General features: G+C 42.4%; 1 protein-coding gene across 4 annotated transcripts in view; it reads right to left on the bottom strand.

The window, feature by feature from the left end:
* MYH10 (myosin heavy chain 10) overlaps positions 1-27,845 on the bottom strand; it is a 153,151-nt gene that overhangs the window by 91,935 nt on the left and 33,371 nt on the right. For all 4 annotated transcript variants that reach the window (XM_079906023.1, XM_079906021.1, XM_079906022.1 and 1 more), the window contains 2 exons: positions 21,287-21,443; positions 7,859-7,886 (listed from right to left, as the gene is read on the bottom strand). In XM_079906023.1, coding sequence (XP_079762149.1) covers positions 7,859-7,886; positions 21,287-21,443 — 185 coding nt within the window. The remainder of the gene's footprint in view (positions 1-7,858; positions 7,887-21,286; positions 21,444-27,845) is intronic.

Below are 27,845 nucleotides of genomic sequence, written 5' to 3'. Positions count from 1 at the left end.
GTAAAGGCTAGTTGGGGAGCTGTACGCAGATGAGGCCATTGGGTAATTTACAAGTTCATCCTTTTGGGGGAAAAGTAAATTAGAGAGTAAATGACTAAAAAAGTAGAGCTTAAATAGGAGCTGTCAAACTACTTAAGTACTGGTTTTTTTAAAAAATGGTGCTTCCAAATGTATTTTCTCTTTGTGATACCTTTGCAAACATAGGTACTTAATATAAAATAACTACTAAATAAAACTGACTAGTTATTCTCATACAGAAATCTTAATTAGCTCAGCTGTGTACTAAACTTAAGAAGACCTGGGCTTCCCTGGTGGTGCAGTGGTTGAGAGTCCGCCTGCCGATGCAGGGGACACGGGTTCGTGCCCCGGTCCGGGAAGATCCCACATGCTGCGGAGCGGCTGGGCCCGTGAGCCATGGCCGCTGAGCCTGCGCTCCGCAACAGGAGAGGCCGCAACAGTGAGAGGCCCGTGTACCGCGGCGGGGGCGGGGGGGAAAGAAGACCCAGGTTACATACTCCTAGAGTTCTTTATTTGGTGGATCCTCAAAGGCACCAGGGAACATATCATATTTTCTTAAGTCTGGGATACCTTGTTTAACATTTTCATATTTCTCAAGTCACAATGTAGCTTGTAATAGATATAAGCATGAAAAGCTATTTGTGATTAAATATCATAACCGGTAGATTATTATAGAATTACTAAGAATTAAAATATGGTGAGGCTAAAAGAAGTGAGGGTAGGAATTGGCTGGATACAGGAGGAAACTTTCTGGGGTGATCATAAAGGCAATGTTCTCTACCTTGATAGGGGTTTACGTTACACAAATAACTCAGCACTTATATACTTCAGATCTGTGCATTTCATTATATGTAAATTTTATCTCAAAAGATAAAGATGTAAATATTGGACTTTAGTTAACGTTATGTATGAAGTATTTAGGGGGAAGTGTGCTGACGTTTACAAATGCATCAGATGAAGGGATTAACAGCCCATCAAAGTGGTTTTCAGTTTAAACTGAAAACTATCTGAACAATCAGCGGCCACAGAAAGGAATGCCATCTCACCTTAAGCAGAGCCTCCTGAAAATACAGCTGCCACGGGACCCCCATCCCAGGGAGTTTCCGGATTGGGAGAAGAAGTCTGACCCTTAGCACCAGGAAGTGCAAATTCAGCTGTCCACTGGCATCATAAAGCCTGATAGAACCCTCCATACTTTCCCCCAGAAGGCCTAAGCCTCCTACAGCACTCCTCCTTTTATTAAATTTAGTATTTAAGCCTTTTATTTCTGTTTTTCATCAAGTTACTCATCACTGAGCACTCCCACACGCATGCGCGAATACACCCTCGTCTTTCCTCGTGTTTGTCTGTTGTCAATTTGCAGACACCCAACAACAGGACCCAACCTGGAAAAGTTTTCCTCCCAACACAAACAATAAAATGGATTGATAGATGGATAGAGCAATGAACAGATCAATATATAATAAAGCGGAGGCTTCCCTGGTGGCGCAGTGGTTGAGAGTCTGCCTGCCGATGCAGGGGACACGGGTTCGTGCCCCCGTCCGGGACGATCCCACATGCCACGGAGCAGCTGGGCCCGTGAGCCATGGCCGCTGAGCCTGCGCGTCCGGAGCCCGTGCTCCGCAATGGGAGAGGCCACAACAGTGAGAGGCCCACGTACCGCAAAAAAAAAAAAAAAAAAAAAAAAAAAAAAAATATATATATATATATATATATATATAAAATAAAGCAAGTATAGTAAAATATTAATGGTAGAATCTAGGTGGTAGATATATGGGTCCTGACTGCAAAATTCTTTCAACTTTGCTTTACGTTTGAAAATATTTATAATAAAATGTTCAGAAAATTCAATTTTAAAAAAAAGAAAGAAAAGAAAACAAACATGGTACTTGATGACTGCTACTTTGTGTCCACAGAGAGATAACCAGCTGCTAGGAGACTTACCTCATAAATCCAAGCCTACCCATGGATGCAAATGTCAGTCTAAAATGACAATGACCATCTAACTGCATGCCTGTAATGGGCACTTTTGGTGACATGAGTAAATCAGTGCCCACTAACCTTTGGTTCTGTCACAACAGCAGTCATCCCCTCCCCCAAGAGTTTCCTGCTTCCAGACATTCCAAACAGTCCTTAACCGAAATGGTCACCCAAGCTCCCAAACCACCCAGAGAGGAGAGGTCCATGTCCTGCACCTGGTCCCCTGCGCATTGCATGCGGGCTCACTGCTACTGTGACACTGCAGACAGGTGGCACACAAGTTCTATTCCTCTCTCGCTCACTTATGACGCTCATTTCACGGAGCTTCAGTGACTAGATTCTTGTGGCGACTTTATATTAACCGGTGCTGTATAATAAAGAATTGCTGGTGTTTGTTCCTGATTCCTGGGAGGGAGCCTCTAAGTACCTGGAATGTCTTTGTTATTCACGGTGGGCAGTTCAACAGCTCCAGGATGGGGGCTGGCCAAGCTGAGAGCCCAAACGGGTGATTAGAGGTTTGGGTTTTAAACCATGTGACATGAGCCTCACCTCTTGGGAGTGGATACTGATTCAATCAATCACGCCTACATAATGAAGCCCGATAAAAACTCTGGACTTTGAAGCTTAGAAAAGCTTCTTGGTTGGTAATACACACTGATGCACTTGGAAGGGAAGTGACCAGAGTACATGGCAGCTGTGCCTTTGGGAATCCCCAGACCTCAGCCTCTGTGTCTCTTCTTTTGCCTGCCTCTGACTTGTCATTCTAGCAAAGTATCGAATCTGAGCGGGTAGTGGCAACCCCCAAACGTGTAGCTATTTATTTAGTCAGAAGTACAGGTGGCCTGGGAACCTCAGAGCTTGTGGCTGGTGTCTGCCCAGCAGGCCCACGTAGAGCAGCATGCCCAGGAAGTCAGGGTCAGAAGTGCTTTGAAACAGTTTTAAAAAGACATTTGCAGATCACGTTCTAAATAACTGACTTTGGGGAAGAATACAGCCAATGGAATTGAATAAATAAGTAAGTAAAGCAAAAAAGTGAACAGACTATTCTAGAATATAGAATTAAAATGAAGAGATGTAAGGAATGCAAAGTGTGAGAGCCTGACAGGATTTAAAAGTTATTAGAAACATGTTGAGGACTGTTATAGAAATTCGAATATGGATTGTACATGAGATGACATTACTGAATCATCGTCAATCTTCTCAAGTGTGACAACGGTCTGTGGTTATGTGGGAATGCCTTGCTCTTAGGAAACGCCTGCTGTGTACCTAGGGGTAAAGTGTCGGAATGCCTGCCAACTTGCAAATGTTTAAAAAAAAAAAAAAGTGCTGTGTGTGTACAAAGAGAACTGACATTTAAGTGAAGGGTATACGGGTACTTAAAGTACCATTCTTTCAACTTTTCAGTAAAATTCAGGTTTGAATTTTTTAAAATAAAAACTTGGGGAAATGCATAAGCAAAGGTTAAAGGAAAAAAAATGAAGTAAAGAAAATGTAAAAATTAAAAAATCACTGAAGTAGGGGATGGGTATATGGGGGTCACCAACTATTCTATTTTTGTATAGGTTTGAAGTTTCCAAATAAAATGCCTTTATAAAATGCTATCAGAAAGGTTTTACCCTTTGGAGACACATACAGTATTCACTAGTTTCTAAACTTCCTAATCTGTACTTAAGCCTGTTTCTTTGATTCCTACTTAATTAAGAGACTCATTCTTCTGTTTGCATTTTTATCCATTTCCTAAGTATGTTCAGTGTGCCAGGTTCTCAGGGGATAATTAAAAAGCAATGAAGGTAAGTCACAGTTTCTACCTTACTGTCTAGTTATAAAACAAGACCCACACAACCTAAATAGGTAATGAATTGCCGTCTATAAAAAAAAAAAAAAGGGCCTGATGAGGGGAAATCAGTGTGGGCTGCAACTGGCTGTATCGATGGGCATATTTCCTCCCTGGAGGGAGAAAGAGGCTAAAAGGCAAGGAAATCAGCCAGGATCCACCAAGATGGGCCAGATAGTAGGTGCTGGGCAGGGCTAGGACAAGACAGGAGAAATATGAAACGAGGTGACGACCAGAAATAGGGATATGAAAGAGAGCGGGGAGTCCAAACACAGGGCAAGATTTAAACCTTGAGTCTGGAAACACACGGCGTTGATGCTGGAAAGAAGGATATTGAGAGGATATTCCTACATCTTGTCTGTGTAGGAGTAAAGGTTAATTTTTAGGCATGTTGAGTTTAAACTAGCATTTATTCCCTACTTCACACCCTGTGCTCCACGTAAGACCAAATTACGTGGAATTGCCTGACACCATTTCTCACCCGCTGTCCCCTATGCCTGAAGGTTCACTGATTCTTTAAAGTCCTGAGGGATTGTGACAAGGATGAGGGTCTAGAAACTCACCTGGCTGCATGGCTGCCCACCTGAGCTAGAAATCCCCTAGAAGCCAGTAAGGACCAGCCAAGGCTGCTGCCTCCCAAAGGCCCAGGTCCCCCCCCCCCAACCCCTTCCCCAATGCACCAGGGCCCAGAGATGAGCTCTGCAGGGGAGCCTTGAGACTCACACCCCTGCCAGCCTTGGTCACTGCCTCAAATGTCCTTCCTCTGCTCTCATGTTGTGCTTTCTTTCTCCTGATCCCAAACCCCATTATTTCCTACTCCCGCCCCCCTCTTTTCCTCTGTACTCTCTGGGCCCCTCATTCCACAGTGTGCAAAGTCACCCACGTTCTCAGTGTCCTCACGGAACACTCCCTCCTCCGCTGGCCTTGCTCCACATCACACACCTGCACACGTACACGATCAGGGAGAAAGTCAGGGGCAACCTTCTCACTCTCCCTCATGTCGCTTCCAGACCCTCTTGTTATAAAGCCTCTACCCCTCGCCCCCCGCCTCTCTGAGGTCACGTACAGCCATAATGGTTGTTCTGACACTTGGATTTTTGTCTAGTAAGATCATTAAAAACAAACAAAAACCTCCAATCCCATTTCAAAAAAGAAAGCACTTTTTATTCCAAAAAAAAAAAAAAAAAACAGGAAAGGGTCTTATCTTAGAATAAAGGACATTCCTCTAAGTGAAATAGTTTAGCTTTTTGAAGGGTTTACCGGAGGCCACCATCCTCACACTATCACGTGTGTGTGTGTGTGTGTGTGTGTGTGTGTGTGTGGTGAAGCCTCTCCTCTCCTCATGTGAGTGACACACCCCCAACTCAGGCCCCTTGGCTCCTTGATATCTTCAACCCCGATGACCTTCACCCCCGATGACCTTCACCCCCAATGACCTCCCGCTCCCGCTCTGCTTCAGCTGCCCACTCCTGTGGCCGCACTGAGGTGCTCCCAGCTTATCACCTGCGGCCACACCACCCACTCTCCCTGCTCCTTCTGCCCCGGTGTCCCCAGGGGGACCTGTCCTCTAGTTCTCTGACCCCACTCCTTCCTCCCTATCAATCCCCCCTCGTTTGCCCATATCCCAGGCAGGGTCCATCGTGACAGTTTCTCTGGCCAATGTCCTCAGTTCTCTCATTTCAGTGACCCCACATCTGCACCCACTTACAAAAACCGTCCCAGCTTTGGTTGGATTGAATCTGGTTCCATTCCAACACCCTTGTGGTGGACGGTCCACAGCAACACCCCAACTGTTTCACATCCTGCTGTACCTACCCCCTTGGCTAGTGTTTCACACACTGACCTTGGCCTTGGCCACACATCTGGCTTGGGAATGGGGCGGCAGCAAGTGTGCACAGCCCTTATGCACTGGAGCTCACTCTCCTGCTGCTCTTGGCACCTGTCACCATGTTAAAACCAGGGCTGGCCTGCTGGAGAATTAAAGGACCTACAACCAAGGCACCCCAGCCAGCCAGCCAGCCAGCAACTCCCCCCTTCCCCACCCCCCGTCCCAGGTGAGACAGCTCAGCCTGGCGCTGCTCAGCACAAAGGCCCAGCTGAGCCCAACCCAACGGCTAAGAAAACTGCTTTAAGTCATTAAGTGTCGGGGTGGTTTGTGTTTAAGAAAAACTAATTCAGGGGCTTCCCTGGTGGCAGTGGTTAAGAATCCACCTGCCAATGCAGGGGACACGGGTTCGTGCCCTGGTCCAGGAAGATCCTGCATGTCGCGGAGCAACTAAGGTCGTGCTCCACAACTACTGAGCCTGCACACCTAGAGCCCATGCTCCCCAACAAGAGAAGCCACCGCAATGAGAAGCCCGCGCACCGCAACGAAGAGTAGCCCCGGCTCGCCACAACTAGAGAAAGCCCACGCGCAGCAACGAAGACCCAACGCAGCCAAAAATAAATAAAATAATTTAAAAAATAAATAAATTTATATTGATTTGTATAACTCAGAGGCTAAACAATGCTGGAAGAAAATTTACACAACAGGGAGACTAGTGTCAGCTGTTTCTGCTTCTCCCCTCCCCCATCCTATTAACACCAAAGTTTCTCTTCACGGGAAGGAGAGAAGCCACGAGATGGGAACTTTCTCAACTCCCAGCCTCCCCGTCACTCTAGAGGCCTCGCGTGCCCCCAGGTCCCGGCCCAACACCCACCCCGTGCCCTCCGCGCCCCTCAGCTCTCTCTGCCCTGCCCCTATCTCCCTCCACAGCATTTAACCTCTCCCACATTAAACACACCATCAAAAACAACAAAAGTCGATTTCTCACCACTAATCCACTGCTGCAATTTTCACTTTCTCAAGTCCTGTGGAAGTAGCAGGCCTACACTTGGCTTTTTGATTCCTTTTTAAACTTTTTCACACACACACACACACACACACACACACACACACACGTCATTCTTCAACTGCCATCTGGCTTTGACCTCCCTCCCCACCCCCAGTGCCCCTCAGTCGACCACCGCCAGCCGCCTGCTCTAGCGCTAAATCCCACGCCCGTGGTTCTGTACATTTCACTCAATCTCAAGGGCGTCTGACGTGCTGACCCATTCCGTGGCCCACGGCTTGGGCGTCTCTGCGGCGTCTCACCCCCTTCCCCCACCCTTGAAGGTCGCCCCTCCCGGGGATCCCACACTCTGAGGTGCCCTCACTCACCGCGTGGCTGCCGTCACCCAGGCCGCCGGCTCTGCATTCCGGGCACAGCTCTGACTCCACGTTCACGGGGCCAGCGGCCGAGTGACAGCTCCTCTCTGGAGAGCCACAGTCACCTCAAAGTCTGTCCTCCACCAAACTCCTTGCCTTCCACCCCGAACCTGTTCCTCCACCGAACTCCTTACATCCTGAACCTGGCACAACGCCAGCCTCTCTGAGCTCCCCTTTCTTGGGCGTGTGAATCACCGAGTCCCGCTGCGCCTGTCTCCTAAACTAAACTCCACCCGAGATCCACCCACTTTCCTCTGGCTCCACGACCACCTCTCCACCTGAAGTCACTTCCATCCCTCGCGGAGCTAACTCAACAGCCTCCCACCTGGTCTTCGCGTGCTCACGCTTCCCCGTGCCTCGTCCCCGCCGTAGCCAGCGTGACCTTCCTAACATTTGAATCTGACCGCTTCCTGCCATGGGTTCTCTTCAATCCTGACTCTCCAGCACTTCACACACAGCACACAGGCGCATGATATTAATGCTTCCTGGGTGGTACGGGTAAATTCCCCAAATGTCCAAGAGGTCAACACTTGGACAAACAAACGAAAGATGTAAGTTTCACAGATTAACGTTATGAAATGTGTGAAAAGCCCAGTTCGACAACCAAAGAGTAAAACCAAATTTAAGCAACTTATATATTGTAGTCTTGAAACAACAACTGCAAGGTTTCCATCCAACTCTTGACGGCTCTCCCTTCCCCCTCCCCCCATACAAAAAAAGAATGGCTTTTACTTTCCAACAGAAGCGAAAAGAAGTCTGAATGTTCAACATTTACTTACGTGCAAAGAATTGACTGGTCCTCACGATCTACAAAACAAAACAAAACAAACAAAAAAAAAAGAAAGTGACCATTTGCCTGGTTTTTAAAAAATTTGATATAATAATAAAGTTGCAGTGATAGCCTCTAAAATACTAGTAACTGCTGCTCTCAGGTCAAGTTAACGCTTCCCAACCCTATTATATATTATATAGTCCTAAATCCAGTCAAGTTCATCATTCTAACGCCAGATTCTCTGGGGTAGAGAACAATGCAGGCTCAGATGACCGTACACGTCTTTTCAACCTGGACCCTCCAGCCTGGCTGCCCATCAGAGTCAACCGGGAAGTTGTATAAAAATGAACTCCACAGAGCTCCACCTTCAGGGGGAGGGACTGAAAAACCCCTTTTTAAGTAGGTTCCCCAGGTGATTCTGATGCAGGGCCAGGTTTGGAAACCACTGCCTTTCCAGAAAACCCACCACCAGAGGGGAATCATTATTAATTTGACCTTAAAGGAGAAAAAAACCCACAAAGTATCAAACGCTGAGTGGAAAAGAAGATTGAAGGAGGATAAACATCTATATGAGGTTTAACCACTGTCTCAAGTCAGAATGTTAGATACACCCAAAATAACAAAAGGACGTATGATGAAAAAAATCTAACATGATTTTAAAGTGATGAATGATTTAAGTATTCACATTCAGCTCAATTTTTCAACTGAAAAGGTGAAATGCAAACCCATGTGTAGTCCAAGGACAAAACCACCTGTGTAGGTTGTATGACTTCCAATCACTTACGAGCATCCTTATCTCTATTTTACAGACGAGGATGTTCTTTGAGGAAGTTAATCCTCCAGTCACATAGCTACTGGGGGACAAGGATTCAGGTGAGAACCCAGGCCCGTCTGCCTCCAGTGCCTGTGTCCTCAACACTCCCGACCAAGACTGTCACTGCCTCAAAAGGAACTGCGGTCACGAGGTCACGAGGGAGCATTTCTGTCGCTCCCTACGCTGTGCTTGCTTTTCCATCAGAAAAGCCATGACGTGCCCAATGAAGGTCTCACGGTAGTTCAGGCGTAGATAACCTCCATCAAAGAGAAATGAAGAGTTCCTTCACTACGTCATACTCTTTTCATATAATATTATTAAAAGAAACAAATCCATTCATATACTCTGTGTATAAACTGGGTTATAGCAAGAGCATATTACTGCCCGGCCCCTTGAGTCTAATTTAATTCCTAATAATAGCTCCTAACCACTGTTTTCTCCTTCTTTCTGGCTGCCATGGGCAACATAGTTGATGTCTGCCCCTTTATTGGTTCACTTTCCCAGGGACGCGCCATCTCCTTTCTTTGGCATGTCCTTCCCGGATCCGTGACCACTTGGATTACCTCCACCTGCCCTTCGTGCTCAGCTCAGCTGTATCTCCTCTGAGGAGCCGCCCCAGACCCTCTTCCTCAGGCTCCTCCCTGTTTCCTTCTTTTGACCACAGTATTCTGGAGTTAACAAACGATACTGCCAACTGCCTGCCCCACCAGCATGTGCTGCCTGAGATCACAGACTGTCTTGCTTCTTTATTCCAGGAATTAACAGTCAGCCACCTGTCCACTGAGAGAACCCAGTACAAGGAGCCAGGCCGGGCACTGGCAAGACACTGGGAACTGGAATCTTCTGTCCTAGTTCCAGCCCCACCACAAACTTCCCACAGATCTATAAATGAGGCATTGATTCCTTGCTGGTCTCGGGTTCTTCACCTATAAAACTAGGATTTTACCAAGTTTTGCATATGATTCACCCTAAACATGAACCCTCACACCCCAAATTCTCCTGGTCTGAGCAACGTCTATAGAACTCCACTTCATAGTTTACAATGAACTTTATACTCTAAAAACCTATAAATATAACCAGACACAGCCTTATAGTGACATTTAAGGGAAATAACTTCATGTTCAAAAATGCAACTAGCCTTCTAAAAGAGTAGAGACTCATTTGATAGCTCAGTTATTTTCCAAAGCACCTTTCAAAAAACACATACAGAGGTACTCAATAAATCCATGTTGAATTAAATCATATTTTCAACAGTGAAAAAGGTTTCAAATCAGTCACCTCAGCTCCTACCTTAAAAAACTAGAAAAGCACAAATTAAACGCAAAATAAGTAGAAGAAAAAATGATAAGGAACAGAAATCAATGAAATGGGAAACAGGAAAAAAAAAAACAAAAAACAAGTGACCAAATGCTGGTTCTTTGAGATCGATGAAACTGATAAATCTCTAGACAAAATGATCAGGTATAAGACACAAATTACCAATATCTGTAATAAGAAAGGGAAAACCACTATAGATCCCAGAAATACTGAAAGGATAATAAGGAAATATTAGGAACCACTTTCTGCCAAAAAATTTGACAACTAGGATGAATGGGATAATTTCTTTAAAAGACATAAACTACTAAAGTTCACTCAAGAAGAAACAATAACCTAAATAGATGTAGAAAAGATATACAACAAAACAACACCCATTCATGAGTAAAAACAAAACCAAAAAACTCAGCAAACTAGGAATACAAGGGAACTTCAACAACTTGATAAAGGGCATCTACAAAACACCTACAGACAGTTAACATCATCCTTAATGGTGAAAAACTGAATGCTGTCCCCGAGACCAGGAATAAGACAAGGATGTCTGTTCTCACACCTATTCAACATCACAAAGAAGAAAAATAATTAAAAGCAGAGACTTGAAAAGGAGGAAATAACAATGTCTCTATTTGTAGAGGACATAATCGTCTATAGAGATAATCCCAAAGAATCTACCAAAAAACCTTTCAGAATAAGTGACTTTTGCAAGGTTGCAAAATATGTCAATATATATTTTAAAAATAACATTTCTATATATTAATAGTGAACAATTGGAAATTAAAAATTTTAAAGTTCCATTTAACACTACTAAAAACAGGAAATGCTTAGTTATACTAAGGGCTATGTTATACTTAGATATAAATCTAACAAAGTATGTGCAAGATCTATATACTAAAGACTATAAAATACTGATGAAATAAATTAAAGATCTATATAAATAGAGATAAACCATGTTCATGGATTGGAAGACTCAAAACTATTGTCAATTCTGTTCTAATTGTTCTATAGAGGCAATGCAATCCAATCAAAATGTGAAGAGTGGGACCCTTTTTAGAAAATGACAAGCGAATTTCTATAATTTATATTGAAAGACAAAGCAACTAGAATAGAGAAAATAATTTTTAAAGAATGATGGTGGAAAATACACTATTTGATTTCAAGATTTACTATATGGCTATTGTAACCAAGACAGTATGATATCTGCAAAAGGACAGACATACAGATCAAAGGAACTGAGAATCCTGAAAAAGGCAACTCACTGGAGAAAAAAATTGTCTTCTCAACAAATGGTGCCAAGATCAACTGGATATCCACAAGCAAAACGATGACCTTCAATCCATACCTTGCACCATACATGAAAATTAACTCAAGATGGATCACAGATGGAGTGGGAGAAAATTGCAAATCACTTACCCAATAAAGGACCTGTAACTAAAAAGGACAAAGAATTCTCAAAAATGGGTAATAAGGGCTTCGCTGGTGGCGCAGTGGTTGGGAGTCCGCCTGCCGATGCGGGGGACGCGGGTTTGTGCTGTGGAGCGGCTGGGCCCGTGAGCCATGGCCACTGGGCCTGCGCGTCCGGAGCCTGTGCTCCGCAACGGGAGGGGCCGCAGCAGTGAGGGGCCCGCGTACCGCAAAAAAAAAAAAGAGTAATAAGAAAACAAACCATCCAATTTTTTTAAATGATCAAAAGATTTGGACACTTCACCAAAGAAGACATACAGGTGGCATAAGCACATCAAAAGATGCTTAATATCATTAGTCACTAGGGAAATGCAATTTAAGACCACAATGAAATATCACTACACACTTATCAGAGAGACTACAGTTTAATAAAAAACTGACAATACCAAGTGCTGACAGGATGCAGAACTGGAACTCTCCATCCATTGCTAGTAAGGTTGAAAAATGGCCCAGCCATTTGGAAAAAGTTTGGTAATTTCTTATAAAGTTAAACATACACCTACCACGTGACCGAGCAATCCTACTCCTAGGTATTGAGCCAAGTGAAATGAAAACTTACACTCAAAAAACCTGTATACAAATGTTTCTAGTGTCTTTACTGCCAAGAACTGGAAACCATCTAAATGCCCTTCGAATGGTAAGCGAATAAATAAACTGTGGAACATGCATCCAATGGAATACTACTCAGAACTAAAAAGGAGTGAAGTATTGGTGGATGACGCTCAAATGTACTATGTTAGTGAAAGAAGCCACCCTTAAAAGGCTAACTTGTGTACGATTACATGATGTTCTGGAAAAGGCAAAACTATAGTGACAAAGGAAAAAAAAAATCAGTGGTTGCCATGGACTAGAGGGGAGGGAATTACCCTAAGGAGAGTGTAGAAATTTGGGGGGAAGATAGAACTGTTCTATACCTTGATTGTCGTTACACAACTATATGCATTTGTCAAAAGTCAAAAAACTATGCACTAAAAAGGCTGAATATTACTGTATGCAAATGATGCCTACTAAAATTGTATATATTAGTTTTCCCATCCAGCAACATGCTGTGCCTCTACCTTTAAGACTTTAAAAAAGTTCTGCAATTTCTTATTCAGGTTCTGCCTATTTTTGTTTACTGCTACCATATATATTTCTGGCTAAAGAATAAGTACATTTTTAAACTTATCACCCAGTGAAATCCCTGTTTCATCCCCTCACTAACCCTTCACTCTGATGCCTGTACCCTCTTAGTTTTCTTCATAGCACTTATCACTATGATATTGTCTTTATTTATTTTCCTGTATCTTCAATGAGATAACAGTTCTCTGTAACACAATCACTGGAAGGGTTTTCCTACATTTGACAGCCTCTCAGGGTAAGGAGTGTTACTGTCTCCCACTGTCTGTATTCCCACATTATAAGATTCAATACATAGATTCAAGGCAACTGTAATTCATTATAAAACATTCCTTTTCCTGGCATAAAATAATGCCCTTTGTCCCTGTTTCTGCTGTGACGTCTACTTTAGACTTGAGATGACTTTAATTGGTGCTCCCTTTTTGTACCCATTTGGCCGAGGAAATGCCCATCACCGCACTGCTATTCCTTTTCTACTTTGAGATGTCTCTCTTGTAAGGGGCATATGATTATATTAGGCTCTGTTATTTACAGGGGGTTAAAAGTATTTATATTTGCCGCTGTATTTGGTGTTAACCTGTTTTCTGACCTTTGGAAGCCTTCCTTGATGTTCCTTTTAAACGATGGTTTGTTTTCCTTGCTTTTCTTTCTCCTAATGTAAGAAACTTGTATCCAGTTGCAACATTTTTCAAAAAGAATCCTTTAACCTACATTTTAAAGGTTCACATTTTGAGGTATATCAGTCCTAGTCTCAAAAAACTTATTCTTAAAGCAAGAGAGGGGTAGTATATGTGCTCATTATACTAGGACATCCCTTGGTGTGTCAGACATCATTTCAAGACTGCTGCTCAGGATCCCACTATATAAATGAGCCATCCTTTTAAGGAATTACTTATTCGTAGAACAACTGGTTATTTCCATTGTTTCTCAGGAAGCTACTGGAGGTTATTCTCCATCCAAAACAACAGCGTATGGAATCCATAAATTAAGAAATACAACTACGGAAAGAAGCAAGGAGGACTTCCCTGGTGGTCCAGTGGTTAGGACTCCGTGCTTCCACTGCAGGGGGCACGGGTTTGATTGCTGGTCGGGGAACTAAGCTCCCGCATGCCGCAAGGCGAGGCCAAAAATAAAACACACATATCCTCAAAACACACATACCCTTTGATCCAGCAGTCCACAGAAAGAAGCAAGGAATTTCCAGAGCGCAGGCAAAGGCAAGTCTGAAGACCGCTAAGTACAGACTGGAGGATAAAGGGTCCCCAGAGGTATGCCTCCAAGGGAGGAAAGACACTGATAAATTATGGGATGCTTGTCTACGTATTGAAAGAAGACTTGTAGTTCTGTCAAATCAATGTAGCAACTGCAGAACTACTCTGTTCCCCCCAAATAGGAAAATTACTAACCCCAGGGAAAACAGCAAATTGTGTAAGAAAGGAAATGTGATCATAGGAGAAATAGTTTAAATGCTGAATACTAAAATGCCAAAAAATGTTGATTTGACTCCTATCAGGAAGATGGGGGCGGGCAGTTAAAAACTCTTCTGTCATAATAGGAAGTCTATAGAAAACACTGGAAGTTAAAAAAAAAAGAAAGAAAGAATATCACAAGCCTGTTACTTAGAAATATATACATATACAAGAAACAGATTAAAATATGGTTTCCTCTAAAGAGGAAATCCAGAATGGGCAGGGGTAGGACAGGTATCTCTTGTTTCTTTTTCTATAATGTAAGCCTTGCTGTACGGTGTGTTTGCTTGTTTCAACTATCTTCACGTATTACTTTTTAACAAAAAGTAAAAAGTAATTTAAGCATTCAAAGTTCTTTGACAATTTCTGATCTTGATGTTATCCAGACTCTTCTGCATTGTTTAATGGTCTAAAACCATTTAGATAACACAGGAATTATCTAGTCCTTGAGATTTGATAGACTTCACCACTAAAATGATCTGGGCCTTGTGTCTTTGAGACATAAAGGTAAAACCTCTGACAATCTTTACCATTTCTCCCACTGGCATTGTTCTAAGTTTTCCACCTTATTTTGAGTCAATTTTGTCTCTGTTTATAGTGTTATAAAACCTTTATTCTTTCTGGTGGTTCTCTCTTAGTCACACTTGCCAAATTGTTTGTCTATTTTACGGTCTTTTTGTGGAACCAGTTCAAGTTTTACTTAACAACTTTATGTTTTTCCTCTTGTTTAGGTTCATTTCATGCTGTACTTTTTTAAAAATTGAGGTATAACTGACATGTAACGTTATATTAGTTTCAGGTGTACAACACCATGATTCAATATTTGTATATACTGCAAAATGATCACAAGAAGTCTTAAGTTAACATCCAGGCTGTACTTTTAAAGGACTTCTTTCGTGTGTGTGAAATGACACACAGAAAAGCTCATGAGACAATACAGCTTAATAAATTATCATAAAGTTGTCTTTTATCTATCTTGTGAGTAAAAAGGCTTGTATATAAATTTTTGTTTACTAATAAAAATATTTATAGGGGCTTCCCTGGTGGCGCAGTGGTTGAGAGTCCACCTGCCGATGCAGGGGACGCGGGTTCGTGCCCCGGTCCGGGAGGATCCCACATGCCGCGGAGCGGCTGGGCCCGTGAGCCATGGCCGCTGAGCCTGCGCATCCGGAGCCTGTGCTCCGCAACGGGAGAGGCCACAGCAGTGAGAGGCCCGTGTACCGCAAAAAAAAAAAAAAAAAATTATAGCTATGAATTCTTTCTTAAAGCAGTTTTTGCCTTAAGCCATCAATTTTTTACATGTGATATTTTGTTGTGGTTAACTTCTAAAGAATCTGTAATAGCAGTTTTGATTTCTTCTTTTACCAAAAAGTCATATAGATGAATGGCTAACAGCAAAAAGAGTAAGAAGAACTCATTAAACAAAACTCCTACAAAACAAACCCAAGTGGAAATCTGTTAATACCTTGTCTTACTGCACTGTGGTCAGAGAACGTGGCCTGATTTGAGATTTTTATTGGTGACTTAGCATCAAAATTACAAGCCAAGGTTGTAAATGTTTTCTGCTCGATGGGCAGCAGTACTGTATACACATTTTCCAATTCAAGCTTGCTAAATACTGTTGATCACATTCTTTATACTCTTTCTTTTCCCTACTTATCTCAAATTCTGAGAGAAACACATTAAAGCTCCCTCTATAATTGTGGGTCACATTTCCCCTGTATTTCCAATAGCTGTTAAGTATGTGACACAATGTCAATGGCATAAATGGAAGTATTATCTGAGTCTTCTAGAGAATTATGTCACACTGTTCCTCTCTTAAATCTCCCATCTCTGCTCCCTCCGCCTCACTCTCAGCTGGGACCCTGCTTCACCTTTCCCTGAGAAAACAGGAGCGCTTTCACAGGTTCCTACCACCAACCATATCTACCCACCAACCTGCAGATGCTTTCAAGAAACATGGCTGTGAAGGGAAGGAGAGGATGGAAGAGAGAATTTTCTTTTTTAAAGTAACGGGGAAAACTTCAGCACATTTAATGCTAACATTAGGAGCCTCTAAAAAGGGAAGCAGAAGACAGTCAACACTGTGAGCTTCCTGAGACGGATTCCTAGGAGAGATGGGATGGGCATCAGAGGTGAAGGAGCTGGGAAGACGGCCTTCACAGGAGTGGGCGCAGGACAGGACGGTTTGTAAATCTGGCTCAGGAAGCTGCGGTAGCTCCTCTCTGGTGGCTTCTAATTTCTCCATGGATCAGGGGAAGAAGCCACCAGCTGGGGAGGAGAAGGGGACGCAGGGACCTAGGGAGCTGAAGTGGGCAGGGGCTTGAGACAATCATTAGGGAGAGTGAGGTTATAATCTTAATTGACAATCAGGGAAGCAGTGTTCTGCGTGAAGTCTGGGCTCATGATCACAAAATTAACAGGAGTATTGATCTGTTCAGCTGTATGAACAGAAGACTCCAGAGGTATCAGCAACCCAAGGAAGAGCCTTAAAAAAAGACAAATGTCTTGACTGACTCAGGGTGAGAATTTTGCCAAATAAGTGTAACAAAAGAACAAAGGGACAGGGGGCGTAGGATACTGACAGAAGACGCTGAAATGACAGACTATAAAATGTAAACTACACAAGGAAGAAAGTCAAGGCAGTTCTGAGAATCCACAGGGGAAAAGGAGAACAGCGTTTGGACCCAAGATCTAAACGGAGTCAAAGAACATGGTCAGGAGACTTGCTGACTGCACTGCCAGGACGGAAGGATTTTGCAATAGAATTTCTGAAATATTTGAAAAATAAGATCATTTCAGAAGGTGGCACAGTCTAGGGTGTCAGCAGCGTAAGTCAGAAGGGAAGAAGATTAAGAGGAGATTAAGAGACCGGGGGCTGGCTGTTCACGAAAAACTAGGAAGTAACACAGGGTTATGGCAGGGCTTGAGGCAGGGAGGAAACGACAGCCGTGTTGGGGGCCAGACAGACGCACTAGGAGGGAGGGGAGGAGGAGGGAGGGGAGGAGGAGGGAGGAGGGGGACCCAGAAGAATGCTGCTACAAGCGATGAGGGGCAGGCAGAGGAGGGGCAGTGTTTTCAAGGGGTAAAGAGTATTTGTTAATAGTCCAGCAGATGCACTGCGAGTAAGGACACTGACCCCATCTCCTAGCGTATAGGATCGGAGTGGAGGGCCCATACTCAGGGGAAAGCCAAGTTTCAGTTAAAGCCCGGAGGAAAAGAAAACACTTGACGAAGACATTGAACACATAGGGAAGTTTGCACATCACAGACTGGGAGTTACCTGAGGCAGAAATGAAAAGAGAGCATTACGGAAAACGAAGATGTGACCGGGAAACAAAAGAACAAGGAGATGTGGATTTCATTCTAAGACTCCAGGAAGAAGGTAGAATCTCAGGTCTTAGATACGCATGGGCCCCCCCCCCCCCGCCCCCGTCCCGCAACTACTGTTAACAGCAAAATTTGCCTTTACATCCGTCTAGGTCAACAGAAGGTGGGTGGCCGTGTTGGCTGCTACTGAGTGGAAGCTGGCTGGGGTGGACGGCCACGGGGAGGGGCAGAGGACGAGGCGCACACGGGGTGCTGGGGGAGCCTGGAATAGTAATGGCCTTAGGTCCCCTCGCGTGATTACCTACCGGGCACAGGTCTCAGTGTGCTGCGTTCAGTTTCTAACACGCAGGACTGTGAATGAGAAGTCTGAGCCCACTGACGCCCTCTCCACCGAGATCACCTGATGTCGCCCTATCCACACCACGCTGCGTTAGACCAGGCATGTGTCTCCTTTCAAGGTTCCTGCCTGGCACTAGGGGACCCTCTCAGCTTCAAGACTCAAGTCCTTCTTCAGCTCTGGTGAACTTTTTCAAAAACATCACTTCTCTCATGGCCCCTGAGAGTCTGCAGATATGGAGAGTCTGTACCACGTTTCCTACTCTTTCTGCCATAATTTCCGTCAGTTTCTTTTTGCTGTGTATTCTGGAAGAACTCCTTGAGTCGGTCTTCCAATTCATTGCTTTAGTCCAATTATGTCAATTCTGCTATCCCATGCTTTCAGAGTTGATGACTTTTGCAAGCAAGTATATGTCCAAGAACTCTACTTTGACGCATGCAGTCAATGAATATTTCTTGAACAACTACTATGTGCCAGGCACACTCTGCATTTTTTTTTTCCAAAGTCCCACTGGTTGCTTTGGGGGGGGGGGGGGCCGTGCCACGCGGCACGTTGTGATCTTCATTCCCTAACCAGGGATCGAACCCATGCCCCCTGCACTGGGAGCACGGAGTCTTAACCACTGGACCACCGGGGAAGTCCCTCTGCATTTTATTGATGCAATATCCCCTAGAATCTAAAGTTAAGGGAAAAAAGTAAGCTCTCTTCTGTTTTTTTGTGTTAAAAAACCAAACTCTGTTCAGTAGGACCATCTGCTCTGAATCCTCCACATGGTCCTGTCAGCTACAGGTCCTCTTCGTAGGCCCACTGACGTTTAGCTATTTGCTCACGACTGTAATTGAAAACCTAGACGGATAAGCATCGGTAGCTGGTCTGAGCTTCATGAGCAGTTGCTGTTATTGACTGTTGTCTGACTGCTCTAGCAGACGTCCCACCCGACTGTGTTGTACCCTATATCAGCAGGTAGCCCCCTACCTATAGAACAAAATACAGCAGAATTGGTTAGAGTGGGGTGTTTTTTTTGTTTTTTATTGTCTGTTTTAAATTATTACATAATCAAAACTATCAACTAATTCTTTTAACGTTCACGTGGCAGTTTGATTGTGGATAAGAATGTGTCACGTTGCCTTGGTTTTGAATCCTCGTTCATATACCTCTTACTATTTACATTTTCTTGGTCAAATTATTTAACTTTTTGTGCCTCAGCAAAATAGGGACAGTAATTCTATTTACTTTATAGGATTGTTGTGGATTAAATAATACACATAAAGCATTTAGCCCAGTGCCTGGCACATAATAATATTCAATACAGGTTCATTCTAGCATTAGTGATGATATTAATAATACCATATACTGGTAAGCCACATCTTCCTCATTCTGTATTCATACAGTTGGTTTGGAAACCCAGTAGTGGGGCATTAACATTCATCCCTCTTAACTAGAGTCAATTCACCATTCAACCTGTCAAGAGCTTTTAAAAACTCTGTTTCTTTTCATCAAATGTATTTCTTTTTCCTCCCAGTTTCATGTCATCTATAAATTTTACAGGCATGCATCCTATGTCTTCAAGTATGTTGATTAGAATGTTGGAAAGGGCACAAACCCCTTGGTGCACACCCTGACGCCTGGCCAACCTCTATCATTAACCAGCATCTCAGGCACAACTTTGCAGCATCCAACCACGAGGAGATCACAGGGGCCATGGAACGCCATGGAGAAGTCCTAATTCTCTGATAACACTGTCTACTATATTCCCCTTCCTACTCAGTGTAAAGTAATGTGAGGAATATGTTCATGCTGTTTCTAGACTATTAACAGTAGATTCTAGAATGTTTCTTGGCAGGTATAGATCAAGAGTGGGAGCTCTTGATCTTAATATAAAGGGGAGCCTCTTCCTCTTTTTAAAAATTAGAATTATATAATGTGAGACCATCCCCGCCTTCTGGAAACTCCTGTTCTATATAATACTTCAAAGAACAGGGGTTCGATAGTCTCAGCTGTGAGAATGTATTTGTTTAGAAGAGACAATATGGATTCAATCAGAGGAGGAGTGTACTTTGGCCAATTTCTTCTCCCATATAAGGCAGTTTGCTCATTCATACAAATACTTTTCTGCATGTAAAGATCATTCTTCTTAAGGGAGACACAGAATGAGACACAAAACAAAAGCTGATGATTTTCCTTCTCCGTCACCTGACTGCAGTTTACCACCGTCATGGCCATTTCTTAACATTCTTGGCTCTGAACCTTAGAAAGGGTTATTAAATTGAATCTTTTTTAAGCCTAAGCTCATTTTGGACTCTGAACATCTTCTTACCCATCGATGCCACTATTCTAGTCCTAAAGCACCTCCTGTTTGCCTCCAATGACCTGGTATATAAGAAGAATCCAGATGATACCTGACTAGGAAATGGGTATTAACTCCCTCACACTACCCTTTAGACCCAGCACCCAGGCAGCCTTTCCAGGACCTGAGATTTGATGACAGGTGGATGCAGCATACTCTGCTTCCTGAAGACCTCGTAGATTTTATTTTACTTTACAGAATTCATTTTTAAAAAAATAAAAGGAGAGAGAGGGAGAGTTACTATAGAAGATTTCACATAGTGCTAGGAAGTCCCACGTTTAAATGCAGTCTGTATAACACAGAGAGCTATATTCAATATCCTGTGATAAACCATAATGGAAAAGAAGGAAAAAGAATATATAAGGGAGTTCCCTGGTGGTCTAGTAGTTAGGGGCCACCGGGGTCACTGCCGGGGCCCAGGTTCCATCCCTGGTCAGGGAACTGAGATTTCACAAGCCATGTGGCGTGACCAAAATAAAAAAAAAGAAAAAAAGAAAAAGAACATGTATATGTATATAACTGAATCACTTTGTTGTACACCGGAAATTAACACAACATTGCAAATCAAACTATACTTCAAGAAAATTAAAATTTAAAAAAATTTAAAAGGAAAAAAAAATAAATGCAGTCTTGTTACTCAGTAATGTTAAATGCATTCAAAACTGCTCCGTTCTAGTTTTCAAAAAAAATTCCTCCATAAATCATTGCGTCTGAAGCCATAATTCCAATTAAGGACTCTTCAAATTTATATTTCATTCAAAACCCAAAAAGGAAACAATCAAAACCCACCAACTCCACACATGCTGTTTAACTTTTGTTGGGTCCTTTTTCATGCATTTAAATAAAAAATATTTTATAATCTTTCTTTCCCCAATGATGCATCCACCTTTTCTATTATTCTTCCTGTTGGTTTTAAAAACGAATGCAGTAGAGCTTTGATTATACTGGCTTGTGGTGGAGAGATCAAATATATATAAAAACTAGATGCTTCTTAACAGAAAAATTAACATGGAGTATTTATGAAGCCCCAAGCATACTTACCGGATGCCTATAGAAGATGGTCATATTGCCTAGTCTAATCTTAAGAATTCATAATTTTTCTACAATAAACATCTATCACTTTTCTTTCTAATCTTAAAAAAAAAAAAAAAAGTAAAGCCCTCTGTAGAAAAGATTGAGGCATTCTAAAAAAACCCAAATTATATTTAAGAAATTCTGAGTAGCATTCTAACATTTCCAGTTACCTTGAAGCATGCATCTGTAAGCAGATTCAGATATGGCATAGATGTGTGGAGGCATCTCGTGACGTTTCTTCCCTCTGTACATTTCAATAATATTCTCAGAGTAAATGGGAAGATTCTTGTAAGGATTTATGACTACACAGAAGAGTCCAGAATATGTCTAGAATAGATAAAAATAAAATACAGTGTTAAAAAAAAAAACAACTGCATATATCCACAGGATCCAATCAGGAGACAAACCACACAGTAATTTGAACAGGGGACCTTTATCATTTGCACAATTAATCTATCCCTAAAATTAAATCTCACCCATAATGGGCAATTCCAAACCACAAGCAGTTCTCCTACAGAGAGCCTATTAAGTGGTACTTCCTAGATTCAATTCCCTCATCTGTCAAATGGAAATAATAATATATGCTTCATGGCTTCATGAAGCCACGGGTCATTATTCAAACAACATGTCATTTGCTTTTTCACACTCATTCTCTCATGAGTGTACGAGGTATGAAACGTTCATTAAGGTAGTTTCAGATTCCACATTGCAACTCATCTTTAAGGAAATACCGGTGGCCAAGTTTGGGTACAGTATCAAAGGAGAATATCCACAATTATCTGGAAAGGTTATTATTAAAGAGTTTTTTTTTTTAAGTGTAAAACATTTTTACTCTTCTAATTTTTTTTGCTTTGGAAAATATAGGGGTTTTTTTCATAAAAATCATTTATGTCAACTTGTTATAGGTTTAGTTTTAAATGAGTTGATAAATATTTAAAATCTATGTTTTACTTTCTAAACACAGTAAATATCATGAAATATAAACAAAAGCTCTTGGGGGGCCCTCAAAAATTTTTAAGAGCCACTAGTCTAGAAGATAAAAACCTTCCTCATCAGTAGGGTAATCATTGCTCAGAATTAATACTAGGAGCACTTTTGCCTTTGGGGTTTTTTTAATTCACATGGAATGATTTCTGAGAACTGACTCTGGGAATTATGGAAAATCAAGAGCGGTTAGGATTGCTGCTAGATGCTCCAGTCCTGGTGGGGCTGAAGGCACCTCAGCTGCACCGGGAAGCAGACCCTTTACTTCGGGTGATTCTAAATCTAAAGGCAAGAGGATCTTAGAAAAGGCCGAGGACCAATGGTGCTCAGCTCCCCAGGCAGTACCGAGGGGCTTCTAACCAACAAGCTGTGTTCAGAAAGGCTGAAAGTCCTGGCAGTGGCCACCAGGAGGCACTGTCGAGCCCACTCTATTCTGAACGTTGCAGTGAATGATGCTGAAAGGAGAAAGGCGGCCAAAAAAAAGTTTAAGTGATCAGAACCACCTCAGCAGCTGTTCTCCTTTATCTTTGCTTCCCTCCCAACGGAGGCTCGGATGTGGAATGCACTTCCTACCTAGATTAGCGCTTGGGAATAAGACAAAGGCAAGCAAGGGCCCTGCCCTGAGCTCACTGATTTGGGCTGTTTGCCTGATTGCTAAACTGATTACTGTTTGCCTGAGGCCACAGTAGTTACTTGCCCCTCCCTGGGTGACCGCTGGGCCTGAAGCCGTTGGCTTTCTCGTGTCCGCATCAGACCTCCAAGAACCCGGGCTGGCTCTCAGGCCACCCACCCAGCAGCCTGGCACCTTCCACCTAGTCTCTAGTCTAACTAGGCCAGCCTCTCTCTGCCACCCACAGGACAAAAAGGCAACGAGAGACAATAAAAACAGATTTTATTAAGGGCGAGAAAACTAAGGAGAGGCAATCTCAACATTTTAATTTTTTATTGAGTTTAATTTATACACAGGAAATTTGACAAATCGTAACTACACATCTCAATCAATTGTTATATATACAACTTCCACTTTTTCCTTCAAAAATGAGATAAGAGTCGATCGTGGAGCTACAAATTCTGCACGTCACTCTTTTGTAAGAGGAGAATAATTACAGACTGCCAAAACAAAACAAAAAACCCCAAAACCTCCAAGGAAGTCAAAATACGCCAATTCCGTTTAACATCCCGTAGCATGTACGGCATGGTAACAGATCCTAATGAGGACATTTGCAATCAGAAATCATTCCAACGTGTGTGTCTATCATGTGTTGGGGACTTTTCTGAGGACGAAGATTACAGAGATGGGTAAATCTCACCAAAAAAACAAGGTTGAATAATCATCAGTATCCTATGCTTGCCAAAGCGAAGCAGTAATAGAGGTTTAAGTGGAAATAGTAAACTGAAGTGCTTAATAAGCTAAGCTTCTATCTTGAAAATTAGCTCAAATGTTGGGCTCCTGCGCTGAAACCAGTACTGTACCACATTTGTCCTCCCCAAGTCACACGGAAGGAGGGCGATGTGTTGCTAATTTCTCTGGAGGCCTTAAGTTCAAAGTAAACTCATTAAGCATTTGAATACATGAGGAAGATACTAAGCACCTTCTTATACGCTCTAGGGGATGAGGACAATAAAGATACACTAAGCAAACAAGACATAATATAAGGCACTGAAAAGAGAGTGATACAAAAAAAGAAAGATGAACAAGCCTTTTAAACAGAGAAACTCTGGAGCGGAACACACGACAAACCCCACTGAAGGTCATGGCCATCTTGTCGGAAACCGTACAACTAGGTACTAAGTCCAGACCTAGAGGGTCTCTGATGTTCTTTTTAAAGACTAGTAGGTTAAAAGGACGGATAAAGGAATTCCTATTAAAATAGTACGAACGTGGGGCTTCCCTGATGCTCCAGTGGTTAAGTGCTCCCAATGCAGGCGGCCCAGGTTCGATCCCTGGTCAGGGAACTAGAGCCCGCGTGCCGCAACAAAGGTCCTGCATGCCGCAACTAAGACCTGGAACAGCCAAATCAATAAATATTTAAAATTTTAAAAAAATAAAATAAAATAGTAAGAATGTAAAACTTGGTGGCCGGGTATATCCACGGCAGAGTGAAGTGCAGTCTAGCTGACAACAATTTGTTCTGTGGAAGGTGAGGGAAAAGAGCCCAGACGGGCAGATTTTGTCCACTCTAGGGGATCAGGTATCAGAGGTCCTGGAGAGAAGAGTGATGGAAGGAAAGAGGCATTCCTGAAACCGCATAAACCTGGCAGCCATATGGAGAAGAGACTGAAGGGGCAAGAGGTGGGCAGCAGGAGGCAGAGACCTCTCCAGGCACAGTAACAGGCCTACAGGAGAGAAGAACAAGACAAAAACGGAGCTGGGATGAGTCATGAAGAAAGCGGGCTGGAGATTCAACAGCAGTCAGGACTCTGAATAGACAAAACCATTCAAGCCTCAAGGTAAAGATGACTCCAAGGTCCTCAAGTTAAACATGACTCCAAGGTTGTCAAGCTTTAGAGATGGAAAAGTAACAAGTGGACGGGAAAAATCATTTGATTTGTGGGGAAAGATACTAAATCCCCTTTTAACATATTGAGATTGTGGCACGTTAAAAGGAGATTCATTACAATAAGGGAGCCCAGGAGAATGAGTGCCTACTGAACAGTTGGAAACACTGGAATCCTAAAGCCACGAGAACATTTTGAAGAACTGCAAAGCCTTGAAGAAGTTTGCGAAGGCTTTAAGACACCAAGTAACAGGTATTATACAAAAATACTGGCACCTTTGCGACCACCTAGAGGGGTGGGATAGGGAGGGTGGGAGGGAGGGAGATGCAAGAGGGAAGAGATACGGGAACATATGTATACGTATAACTGATTCACTTTGTTATAAAGCAGAAACTAACACACCATTGTAAAGCAATTATACTCCAATAAAGATGTAAAAACAAAACAAACAAACAAAAAAAAAACTAGCACCAAAACAACCTTGAAATTTTCCCAACAGTCTGTGCTGCTTTCTGCCTCCAGGCTTCTCCATATGCCGACCCCTCTGCCGGGAATGCCCATCTCCTATCCAGTATTGGGAAATGTTGCTATCCTTTAGGGTCAGGCCTCAGTCTAAGAAAACAGGGATATGCATATACATTATTACTTCATAGCTTTGAAGGATTAGAGAACCAGGAAACAGAGGCAGGTATAGATATCAGTGCAATAGAGCAGATACAACAGTCTCTCATTAGGAACAGGGGATTGAACTGGGAGCATCACCCCAACTTACACCCCGACCGCTGCTCTCAGAAGAAATCAGACCGCCGCCCAAAAAGGAAAGGAAGAGAAGAAAGAATAGGTCGCTCACACCATTTGCAAACACCACACCTAGATAAAATTCACATGTGTATTTAAAAAACAACAACAGGGCTTCCTTGGTGGCGCAGTGGTTGAGAGTCCGCCTGGCGATGCGGGGGACGCAGGTTCGTGCCCCAGTCCGGGAGGATCCCACGTGCCGCGGAGTGGCTGGGCCCGTGAGCCATGGCCGCTGAGCCTGCGCGTCCGGAGCCTGTGCTCCGCAGCGGGAGAGGCCATGGCGGTGAGAGGCTCACGTACCGCAAAAACCAAACCAACCAAACAAAAAAACAACAACAACCCTATGTAATAAGGAAAAGATCATCTTCCAGAATATTCAGAGAGAGAAATGACCTCTGGACATTCTCTACAAAATAAGCTGAAAGAAAACTTTAGGGAATAGATTTATGGCTGCAACAGAATGTAATACAACATGGACTCTTAAAGAAAGATAAAACAAAGGTAAATAATAAAAGAAAAAGAAGGCACAAAGATAAAACCAATTTAAAAAATACACAGAGGAAAGAGGAACATGGAGAGCAAAGAAAAGATAACTAAAATATTAATCATTGCTCCTTAGGGAGGAAAAAAGGTCAAAATTCTGTAAAGAGAACAGTAATCAAACATAAACTTGAAGAAAACTGTCTGTGCCTGGTTGGGGCGGGGAGGTGTTGTAATACACATTGAGTTAAAAAAAAAATTCATCAAGCTAATAATAACAGAAGGAATGATGACATTAGACTATCACCATTTTGCTTCCTAATGAAATGATGGATCAGGACAGTGCCCACCACCGGCTCTAAAACCCTCGGGTGAAGGTAGACACTCCGAAAGCACAAATCAACCTGATGAAGCCCAAACTGAGTCACTGATCCATCTCAACACTGTAAACTGAGAGACAGCTGGCATCCTGTGCGTCCTGAATCTGAATCAGATCAAGCCGCCGCATCCAACTACCAGTTTACAGAAGGCACCACAGGTATGCAATCAACAAAATCCGGACTATGGGAAATTCAACAGCACAGCAGACCTTGTTTTGTTTTTTTTTTTTTTAAAAAAAAAAAAGCCACTCCGGAGGAGGGTAAATACCCCAGGCGTTCAGCTAGAACCCTAACTGCTACACCCTGAGAGTTTAGAGTATACCAGAAATAGACCAGCCCAAAGCCCAGTTGGGAAGGATGTAAATCCCTGACTGATCTACACGTGCTCGATCCCCTTCATCTAACTGCCTGCCCAGAGCAAAACTCTAGGACTAGCTTGGTGTCATGCAGAGCCTCAAATTAACTTCACAATTTTATATACAGTAGGTGGCACGTAAGGCAACAGTTGTGACTAGAATCCAAGATAATATGTGGATTCCCTGTGAGGCTACTTTTATTGCCTTGGATTATTATCTTGCACAATAATATGCTCAAGTAATTAAAAGAGATGATTGAGATTAGTCAAATTGATAAAGCTCTGGTGAGGCTCATTTTAAAAAGGGTGGAGCAGATTATCAGTATCAGGAGTGAGAGGACATCACTACAAATCCTACAGGAAAAAAGAGGGTATTATGAACAACACTATGCCAATAAATTTGAAAATTTACACGAAATAGACAAATTTCCAGAAAAACTCAATATCAAAACTGACACCAAAAATTTTTATTCTGAAAAATTCTATATCTATGAAAGGAAAACGTCCCCACAAACGAAACTATATCATTATTTTAAAATGAAATCACATCAATCTTATCCAAGCTCTTCCAGAGAAGATACAAAGATAAAACATTCCATGATTCATTTTATAAAGCCAGCATAATCTTGATAGCAAAGTATGACAAGGACATCATAAGAAAGTAAATTTTTAAGTCAATCTCATTTATGAATATAGATGCAAAAACTCTAAACAAAATACCAGCAAACAAAATCCAGGAATCCAGTAATACATAAAAAGAATACTTGGTCTTTGCCAGGTTAGTCTTAGCACTAAAAAATATAGTATATAATTCACTACAATAACAAAATAACCAGAAAATCACACTATCACCTGATCAGAAACTGGAAAAACGTGATAAATTAACAACCAATCAGTATTTCTAAAAATTCATCCATGCGGGATAAAAACTAGGAACAAAAGGAAACTTCCCTGAATCTAATAAAAAAATATTCAAAAGAAAACAAGTCATTCTTAATAGTGAAATATTGAAAACTTTCCCTCTGACATCGGGAATGATACGAAGATGCCTCCAATAACCACTACTATTCAACAAACATTTACACTTCTTAGACAATGCAATAAAGTAATGTACAAGAATTAGAAAGCAAACAATAAAAATGTCATTATCTGCAGACAACATGAGTGTGTTCAACACGACATCCAAAAGAATCCTCAGCTAAACTATTATAATCAATTAATAAACTTAGTAAG

This window comes from Stenella coeruleoalba (genome assembly GCF_951394435.1).
Source record: "Stenella coeruleoalba genome assembly, chromosome: 19".
Taxonomy (NCBI): domain Eukaryota; kingdom Metazoa; phylum Chordata; class Mammalia; order Artiodactyla; family Delphinidae; genus Stenella; species Stenella coeruleoalba.
This window is presented reverse-complemented; position numbering and strand designations above follow the sequence as displayed.